The sequence below is a fragment of the Anopheles merus genome, chromosome 2L (assembly GCF_017562075.2).
Source record: "Anopheles merus strain MAF chromosome 2L, AmerM5.1, whole genome shotgun sequence".
NCBI lineage: Eukaryota > Metazoa > Arthropoda > Insecta > Diptera > Culicidae > Anopheles > Anopheles merus.
The window spans coordinates 35,095,565-35,106,150 of record NC_054083.1 but is presented as its reverse complement, the minus strand read 5'-3'; the positions used below and the strand labels follow the sequence as shown (position 1 = coordinate 35,106,150).

General features: G+C 43.9%; 1 protein-coding gene across 2 annotated transcripts; it reads right to left on the bottom strand.

Annotated features, from left to right (window-relative positions):
- Window positions 1–280: 280 nt before the first annotated feature.
- LOC121594389 (homeobox protein Hox-D1) lies at window positions 281–2,077 on the bottom strand. 2 transcript variants are annotated; one of them, XM_041917585.1, is made up of 3 exons: window positions 1,924–2,077; window positions 912–1,164; window positions 281–833 (listed from the first exon to the last, which is right to left on the bottom strand). In XM_041917585.1, exons 1-3 carry the CDS (start codon window positions 1,939–1,941, stop codon window positions 784–786), a joined length of 321 nt encoding a protein of 106 aa, XP_041773519.1. In that variant the 5' UTR covers window positions 1,942–2,077; the 3' UTR covers window positions 281–783. The 2 variants fall into 2 exon arrangements, with proteins under 2 accessions (XP_041773519.1, XP_041773520.1); XM_041917586.1 differs by having other exon boundaries at window positions 915–1,164.
- Between the last annotated feature and the right edge of the window lie 8,509 nt (window positions 2,078–10,586).

Genomic DNA, 10,586 nt, shown 5'->3' with positions numbered 1-10,586 from the left:
ACGAGTTCCGTTACGTTTAATTGGGTTGCTAGGGATGAGCATTTGGATCTGTTTGGGGGAGGGAATTTTTAAATGGCGGTTGAGGAACTGCTTCGAATGTAATGGTAAAATATGTTAACGAGGCATGATAAACGCCGTTATAAAAAATGTGATATTATCAATGTTTTTTTTTATTCCTTACATGGATTGGAGGTTAATTGAATAATAGAAACACTGTGAGTACTGTTTATGCTCTTTTTATTAGAAAAAAAGGATAACCATTATATACAAAAGTTTCCAGTTTTTTTTACTTTGTTGTTTTGCTTGTTTCGTTAATCGAACGGCAGCGTTTTGGTTTTTTTTGTGTTTGCTTTGCTTCATAAATAGAACGATAGAACACAGAAAAGATGAACTATGTGTACCGAAACGACGGAACGGCTTACCGCCGACGGAAACGGTATTTGGGCAAATTGTTGAAGAAAAAAAACCCCTGGACACGTTGGCGTCCAGAACAAAACAGGAAAAAAAAGAAGTGGAAAACTATTTGCTATTGCTTAAATAAAGTGTTTGAGTCAAGTTTGTGATCGAAAGAACGGCGGGGAAAACAAGATGGACCGACACGAACAGTAATCGGCCTGAAAGGGGGGAAGATCAGTGATGGAAGGGTTCAGGTGGACGATGATCCTACAGACTAAAGGTTTGATGTTGTCGGTGAGATAGAAGTTCCATGCGTTGCGTTCGCTTATCCGGGTGCGTATGATGGCAATGGGCTAACTAAAGGGGCGAGCTCTGGGCTAGCACACTCTAGTACCAGTATCCACCGTACAGTCCTCCGTAGCGGTAGTACGGGTAGCCTGTTGGGAGAGGAAAAGAGAGCAAAAAGAGCCAACGTTAATACGATCCCGCCGCCGACACTGTGTCCGGTAACTCACGACCCCATCCATAGCTGTAGGAGTAGCCGGGATAGCCGTATCCGTAGTATCCCGGGTAGCCGCCGTAGTAGCCGTAGCCGAAGGAGGAAGCCCCCTTCAGATCCTTGTCGTCGGCGCCGGCCTCCAGCTCGTCCGCTGCTTCGGCGGCCGCTGCAGGGCGCGGCTCGATCGGTTGCCGGGCAGCGGCCGGTTGCTGCGGGGCAGGGATGGCCGACACGATCGCAACGAGGGCGACGAGGGCGAAGAACAGGGTCTGGGTGGGTGGGAGGAACGAATGAGCGGTTTTATGGTTGGTTTTGGTAAAATGTTTGTGATTTTTTATCTTTTGTGAAAGAAATGAGAGAAGAATGCAATTTGAATGCGAAGCAATCGATTCAAAACAATGCCTTGTCTAAATTACTGAAAATTACTTGTTTGCATTAAGTTTAAACGAAAGACTTCAATGCGATGAGATGCAAAAGGAAGCGACGAACCTCATAAGAAGCTATTTTACTAGAGATTTAGTTTTAAATGAGAATATCTACACTTAAAAGGGCTATCCTATGGGGTGTGAAGCTCAAAAGAATGATTTTTGTATAGAAATCACTTTTGCTTATAAAAACAATCTTAGTATTACAATCATCTGACTGATCGTAACGATTGATCAGTCTAGTTTTTCAATTCGAAAAAACGAATCTTTGTGCTTTGGAGATGTCAAGATTATGCCAACACATCTTCTTATATGCTTATAACACTTTAAAGCATTTGAAAACCTCGTTAATGGCAAAATTAGCAGAATATGGCAAAATTCGCAGAAAATGGCAAAATTCTGCACAAAAGACTACAACGACCCCGCAAGCTGGTTGGCAAAACAGTAAGCGACGAACCCTTGCCACAATCAAACACACTCCCGTTGTAATGTTCAAAACTATTGCTATCTTTTATATTGTTCTAAATAACTTATATTCACGTTTTGAAATCATTTCTATACACACGAAACTACACTTGTACACTTCACAGCAAAAAAACTTACTACTTTGAACGATGCCATTGTAGAATAAGATAAGGTGCTTTGGTTTTTTTTTGTTGGCGCAACAGAAACGAAGCGTTAGATCACTTCCACGAGTGGCTTTGCTTGGCCGCTGTACTGAAGGCGTTTGAGAACTGACTGACGAGCAACGGTTATCCGGTGTGCTTATATACGTGCATGCACAGATGCAGCATTATTCTTAGCAGGAGGGAAGGGGCCTAGCGTTATCGCACCCGCGATGTCACTCCCTCTGTTTGGCGCGGTAGTGGGGAGCGTACCGAGTCGATGTACAGTCAGTCGTTATACATGGGAAGGAAGCGGACGCATGGTGTTTTTCGGTGGATTCAATGTGTGCCCTCCTCACAATCCCCTTTTTCCCTATGCACAGTGGATAATGAAAGGGAAGGTGGAGGTGAATGATTTGATAGGTCGACGCTGTGGCGGCTCAAAGTGATCATTACTGGCAGTAGACGAGTAGGAGACGAACCCTTAACTATCGGGAACCTTCTTTTCGCGTTCTTCCACAAACGACACGAAGGGGTTTGGTGGGTGGTGTGCAATTTTCCATCAGTATCTAAGTAACAAAAAAAGACGTCGATGCTGCTGTGTCCATTCTTTTGACGGACAGCTATCGATGCGTTTGCCTTTCCCATCCGCCTGCATTGTTGCTGTGCGCGCCGGTATCCGTTGGTGTGATTTTCCATAAACGCATATTAACGCAAGTGTGTACGCACATGCATACACGTGACGCTTTGGCTCAATTGGCCGCAGCGTCATTTTCCGCCAGCACACGGTTGCAACGATCGTGCGTACACATTACTGCATTTTGGGTGTTTATACTGTTGCCGCATCATGTCGATGATAATAATAATGATGATGATGATGATGCGTGAGCGGCGTGGTTGGGTAGCTTCTTCATCGGTGGGTGCAGTGTTGCAGCTGCACTTATGCTGGCAAGTTAATGGGTGGCGGCGGCGGCTGTTGCAGTGGTTCTGCATTGTTCTTGCAACACGCCGTGCGTTTGTGGCTAGGCCAATGACAAATTTGATGTGCGTTTAGTGAGGGAAATAGTGAACCACCGGCGGGGAGAAGAGTGTTTTCTCATGCTCGTGCCATTTTGTGGTTGGCACTGAGGCGAATGGAGGTAAAGTGTGTACTACTCGATGGAGAGAAAATCATATGCTGGCAGAATGTTGGACATGGTCGCTTATTAATTAATATTTATTATTGCTTTTTTTTCGCTCCTCCTCCTCCTAATCGAACAGTAGTACGCACACACACACACGCTTACTACATCATACCACATTATTGATGCTTTCTTCCCATCCCATCCACTAATGGTAAGACCCGGGCACGACCTTGAGGTACGCAACCGAGTCGCCTTATTTTTTTTTTGTTGCCAAACGATTTGCATACCGCCGATGGGTCAGCGGTTTTCTCTCTATGCAGGCCGTACCCTTTTTCCCTGCCACCGTGTGGCCCTTGGCCAATGTAATCCCACGCATCTGAGCAAACATTTTGCATTGGTAGGCTGCTGGACAAACGGCGCGGGGTTTTCGTGTGTGTGCGTACGCGGTTTGCCCTTAAAGAGTGGAAGGTGTGCTCCGAAGGGTGCCGAAGTGACCATGACTTCCTAATCAGGTGTGGTGCATTTGTTTGTTTGTTTGGGCGAGGGGATTGGGGGGACGGGGCATTGGGTGTGGGAGGGCACACGAAATGGCACACTTTCGGTGGGTGGTGGATTCGGGGTGGTGTGTATGTGTGCACTATTAGTTGGAACTTAATATTTGCTGCATAATTATGGTTTAGTACGTTTTTATTACACGTTTTAGGTTGTGATGTTAGAAACATTTAATATTATCAATATTTATCTTTCTTTTCTTTTTTTTTTTAATTTTTTTCGCAAAGTGGGAAACGTCACACACATATAAACACATTTAATTCCACACCAGCCAGCTTCCAAACAGCCAGCTAGAATGCAAATTTAAACAAAAGACTTCGATGGCCGATAAGCTCCGAACGAAATCCAAGCGATGAACCCATTGGCGTTTTGTTTCTTTTTTTTCTTTTTTAACTTCCACATATTTGTTTCTTCATTGATAGTTAATTTACATTTGCATTTCCATTTCTAAGTGACTCTAAGTTTTTTCTTTTCCAACTAAAAAGGTGTTATAATTATATTTTTCTCACATTGTAAAACATAATTTTAAATGGGTTTTGGACTTCTTTTTTACCAATTTCCTATGATCTAATCGATAAATCATCAATCATTCGTGAGATAACGTCCAAAAGTACACAACGAATGGTATTTTGTTACATATTTAATGCAAAAAAATGCCAAAAATTGTTTTTGAAAGAATTGTTGACTGTCAAATGAAAACTCTTTATGAAAAATTATTAGATTAAACATTGATAAATTGTATCACCTATCTCTCATTATTACTACAATAGAAATGTTTTATTCATCGTGTTACTGAATGATTATTTTATTTTAATTACTTTTATTACTTTTTATATTTTAATTAATATATTTTAATCTATTTTTCATACTTCAAACCCCACGAAGGATTCTAACCACATTGAAGTAACACATTTGACTCATCCCCTTCAGATTAACGCTGCTTGCAGCCCCTACTTGCAGTGGATGTATGTTTTCTATGCTACTTCCCCAAGCGTCACAAACGCCGGTCCGGGCTGTTTTGAATGGATTTGCCCGGTTTGCCGATAAACATCAGCATATCCCTTCCCCAACTCAGCCCGCACGGGATGCCATCACGTCCACCGTTTGATCGGCGGCAGCAGGCGGCCAGCGGTCTATTATTTTAATTCAATTAATCGCCTCCACTTGATCGGTTCTACTTGCACATACATCTCGTGAGAAGCAGGAATTGAGCCGTTAGCGACAACTTCAATCCCACACGACACGGACGAACGGACGGGGAGCGGGTGAACACGATATTTATTGGAATAATTGTATCACGTTCTTGCGCGAGACGGGAAGAATGAATGCCTGTGCAGAGGGCTGGTTGGATCGATTGCGCAACCAGTAGCCGGGACGCGGGGACCTGCATCCGGCTTTCCGTTTGGCGATACTACTTTCCCTTTCGCAGCAGATGAGCAGCTCCTCGGGTCGCTTATGCGGGATGAGCCCACAACGGTAAATGCTGACTCATTGTTTCGGCACTGGTGTGACGGTTCGTGTGGACCTTGAAAAATTGTATCGGAACCGCCAGAAGGAGCTCGATCTGGCCGCGCTTAAACGCGGCGATGCGCATTTATAATTGCCGACCGTCCGCCAAGCGGCTTGCGCGGTGCACGTTTTTTCGCAGCGTTTGACGTCCCGCTTCGTTTGTCAATCCCTGGCAGCATCAATTGGGTTTGCGACAAAGGGGGGGGGGGGGGAGACACACAACAACAACAGCAGTGAAAAATGTGCCGCGCGGTGAATGGTACCTTGTGACCGTGTAATGTAATGAGTCTTTGGGATATACTTCCCGATACCGTTGGATCGGTTAGTACGATGAAGGTAAAACTGTTTAGTGCAATTAAGCAAAAATGTGCGTCGTTTCATGCTTGTGTGTCGCATCGAATGTTTGTTCGTTTTATTTCGCCCTATTGCGCTTTTAGCGCTACGCACCTTATTTAGTTCGCTGCGGAGTGGGTGGAGTTGGAAATGAGTAAACCAAAAATGACAACATTTAACATACCGGAAATAGAAGCAGTGTTAATGTTTCATTTAGAGCACGGAATGTTTTACTAGTAAGGAGTTGTTGAATTTTAATGATCTATATCTATTTTGGGGCATTGCGTAGGGTCGGTATCGTTGGTTCCGTTTCGATGATTCCTGGTGCTTTCCGTAGTCTATAAATCGATGGGACTGGGTGACTGGCCCCGCGCCCACGTGACCGTTTTGTTTAGCGTCGGGTCGCTCCCCCCCCCCCGACGTTCTGGCACCCAGTTTCCCAGGATACCCACCCTCCTCCTGGTTTGCCATATGCCACCATCCGCCCAAGGGGTTGGACCAAGCCCCGTGTACCCAAGCTTGGATATGTGGTGACACACGTTACCACTCTGCACGACGAGGACGTGTCGGAATAGGAGTTGGATGGGAGAGCCTGTATTAACCCTCGGGGGGGGGGGGGGGGGGGAGGGGGTCAGAGTGGCAGACGAAGGTGCGAGACCGTGAGCGGTTTCGGACGTTCCTGAGGCAGGCCAAGACCGCAAAGCGGTTGTAGCGCCGGATAAGTAAAGTAAGTATATCTATTCTTCCTTAAGGCGTTCGCTTCATTCCGTTTAAGATAACCAGGTAGTTTGGTTATAGCTACACATTCTGTTGAAGGAGTAAATTTACAGGTCTCTCTGGTTCTTGCATTTCAAGCCATACCCGAAATTGTTGAATTTAGGTATTGCAATAACTGAGCTAACTAGATAACTTACTAATGATTGTGACATTCAACACATCGCTTCGTTACAACATGGTACTAAAAGAACTTATAAATCTCAGTTATTTAAGCTACGGTGGATGTAAACATCTTTTAATGAATAAGTAAAGTCTGAACGTTACTAACAAAGAATTGATTTTCTCCTGCTGTTGGCACAAAAACGACCTCCTCGAAAACGACGAAAACGACAGGTTATTGTTTACAAAACATCAGGATGTATACGATAGCAGGCGAATAGTTGTAACTAAAGACACCAGATGGCGGTACCTGTTAGATAAAGACAGAACGATATCCCCAAATGCGAGAGAGGACGAATTAGGAAGTACTTCTGCTACGGTCACCAACAAGGGCAAACAGGGTCAAGGAGATCAGCTGATCGAGTAGAGAGGTGTCATCGAAAAGAATCAAATCAGTATCAGCAGAAAGCACAGACTAATTTTTAGCTGTACATCAAATATTAAATACACACGAAAGCCAGTTCTAAAAACGGCCATCAAAGCTACTCAACTACAATGTTTTACCAGGCGTAGCTGCCTTAAAGGGAGAACATTGAACGGACCGTACTTTCTGCTGCTAACTATATTGATTTGTAGCTAAAGGTTGAAATTCCTGGTTGTTAGCCTGCGTACGATAGAGCACGCCAATGTTACAGCAACAACAATTCTCCAGGATGCTCTGAATTCCCTGGCTGCAACCTCCCATCCATGCAGACCCCCGATCTCCATCAGGTGTCGCTTCACCTGATCCAGCTGTGGTATGTTCTGAGATTATCACGGTTGCCATGTAGTAACTTTGAACTCGCGTTGGCCAGGGTGACCTTCAAACATCGTTAAGGAAGGTTATCGTTTGCCGAAATAAGCGGAACTGAGGTGCATACTTAAGCAAGGTCATCGTCTTCCAAGCGGACTTTCGACACTTGATCGTCCAGGCGATCATAGAAACCTTTAGGAGGTTTCCCTTACTGGATTCGTTGGAGTTTAAAGGTCTTACCTTGGGCAGGGGGACATAACTAAACTCTTTAAATGAGAAGTCGATAGATGTTGGATGGGCATAGTCCTATGCTGACAGTCCGAGCGAATCCGACCTGCCATGATCGGAGTTGGTTTTACTTATACTCAAAAGAAGTTAAAGGTTTCGCACCTTTGGTTCGGGGTTGTATGTTGGAAAGTTATTGTTTTCGTTTGTCTTTTGTTGACAAAACCTATGGTTTTTGTCACTAAGTTCCTGTTTTGGGTTTAATGCTTATACTGTTCCTGAATGTGTTGCAATGGTGTGATTTGGCTTTACAATGTGTCTATAGCTGATAGTGTGTATTGTAATAAGTTATGTATAGCAGATATGCTACATAGCCATCGAGTTCGTTGTGCTCCCCTGCGCCTTATGCCGGACTGGGGATTGCAGCTCGAACACCTTCTTGGTCCGGCATCCTCATGACATGCCCCAGCCATCGTATCCTACCTTATCCAGAGACCTCAATACCATAAAGATGTAAGCGAGAAGCAAAGGTTTGGTCAGTAAGATGATCTTCCACAGTTAATTTAGTTTTGAAGCTGAGATTGGGATTCCTGAAAAGGATCGTTTATATTGCATGATCCATAACCCACTTAGTTACATTGCATGCAATACTACAAGTAATCTCAATTGTAGCATATTTTTAAAGGATAAAATCAGCAAACCAATTCCTTTTAGAAGAAAATTACTTCATTACCTTGAATTACTTCACACTTCCTCCTATCGGTCTGTTTGATCTGTGATGGTGTGCCACACCATTATTGTATACCCTTTCTTTTCCCCCGCTTCGTTATCCTCTTCTCAATCATCGCAGCGTTTGTTTTACGGCGAAATAAAAATTCGCAACAGCTGTAAGAGCTTTTACAACCGCTACCAAGTTGCCGAAGCGCTACCCATTGACCGTTATCGATCCTTGCCTTCCAGCGTGTACGAGGGAAGATACGTAACTTCAGGAAAGGAAGACAGTGAGCAGAAGCCTCACTAATGGACCGTTTTATTGGTCCATTTTTTTGTTTTGGTCTTCGTACCCCGATCGGAAGATGACATAAATGGCTGGATAGTACCCTCTCGCGTGAAACAAATAAACTAGTTTCAGGGAGCGGAAACAAAGCGGGAAGAGAGAGGAAGATAGAGAGAGAGAGAGAGAGCATTATGTTAAGGTGGCGTTCCCAGTTATGTCAACGGCAAGAGCCAACGCATCGCTCACTGTCACGATTGGGAATAATTGGTTCATAAAAGCTATCATAACCAGCAGCAGCAGCAGCAGCCCGTTGCCGTGCGGATCGATCGTGCAAACAAGATGCAAGGAAATAGCGGTGTGTGGCACGGGAAGGCAAGATCGCGCAGTATAAAAACACCCAGCAGGGAAGTAAATGATAGAAAATTGGGATTGCATAACAACGGAACTGAACGAACGGTGGTTTGAGTGTGTTTTTTTATGAATAAATGGCGTAACAATTCCAGCGCCAATTAATAAGGGCGGCAAAACAATACGCACCGATTAAGGTATATTGATGTTAGAGGTGTGATCATCGCCATCATCATCATCATCGTGAGCTGTGGTCGATTTACAAGTGATCAATTTCATTGCAGACTGTTGGAATGATCGACCGTGGGAGAGACACGCAATGACAAAACCGATCGCAATCCCTATATTATGAAATGACCATCGATGGGATCAAGGGCTTATAATGATTACTACAACAACTTCAACTACAGACAGTGCAATCGATTGCACGATCGTATGACCGCGCGTTCCAAGTGGGGCAAAAATTAGCATCAGAAGCGATACAGGAATGGTCGAGCAGCTGTTTCGGTGGATGGTGTGACGGGCATATCGAAGCACGTCAAACGGCAGTTCTGTGGGTTTATTAAAACAAGCGACAGCGCTCGTTCCCGGATCAAGCGCTCAATTAAATTCTAATCGAATGCAACGATCCCAACAAAATAGGGCACCACCGGTGTGAACCCTTGCCAGTTGGGACACCCGAAGCAGCCCAGCAGATGCTAAGGGAACAGGTGTAGTGTGGCTTGTAGCTGTTAGTGCAACTTAATGGATAGGGGTTGGTTTTGTTGCATGGAATTCTTCAGCTAATTGCGGCGGCTTGCGGAATAGTAGTCGTTAAGCGTGTGCGGTTGGGTTCGAACCCGTCCAGAACGTTCTATTCCAATTCCCATCATTCACCGACCCTACCGATGGTTGGATTAGTTGGCGCCTACCGTAGCCGCCGTACAGCGTTTTCAATGTCGACCGAATGGTGGCAAGGTGTGGGTAGGTTTTATTGTTTTGTTTGCTGTGTGTTTGTGTTTTTTTTGTTCATTTCTTCTCTTCTTTCCCGCCGCGAATGCAGCACGGTGCAGCATGCAATGGGGTTGCATTTGTGTCGACTGCAAGAAATTGTACTTGTGGAATGGGTGAGGTGGTGCGGGTGCATTAGTTGAGCGTTTAATTGAAAACGCACGCTTCCATCATGTGTGTGGTGTGGTCGCGGAGTGTTTGTGGTGAATGATTAAATTCTTTAAAGGTGTTGGAGGTTATTTTTGTGCTTTTTCCGCATTTTTTATTTGATTTGGATGTTTTAATTTGTTTATGAGCTGTAGATATTATGCTAGAAATTAAAATTATGAAATAGTTGGTTTTTATACATCCAAAGTAATAACTCAACGCAACATTCATAGGTAAAATTGTTTGGATGTTTGATGAACATAGCAACACAGTCCATGCTGTTGTTTTATATTACTGCATTTAGTGGCACAATTTGGTTTAGTTTGTATGCAATATTGATTGATAATGGAAGATACTGATTGGGATGTTAACTTAGAAACTCGTTTATTGCTCTATTGCTCTCAAAATTTCAACCAACCGTAAATTTAGAAGAAAAAAAAAACTGTATCTACAATGTTAGTATATCATTTAACTGTATCCTCTTGTATTTAATGTGGTATTGAAAGTTCGTATTGCATTGCCCCAAAGTTAGAAAGCTCCTAAGGCAGTGCTCTTCAACCTTTTTAGTACCTGGAATATCACCGCCAACCTAGGTTGCGACCAATGACAACGAAGAACTTGTCTCGAAGGATTTTGTGACCGAGAACTTTGCCAGATCCAGATTTTTGCGACCAATAAATCGGTGACCAAGGATTTTCTTTACCCAAGAAGTTTATGACCAAAAATTTTGCGAACAAGAACTTTGTGGCCAAGAATTTTGTGACCAA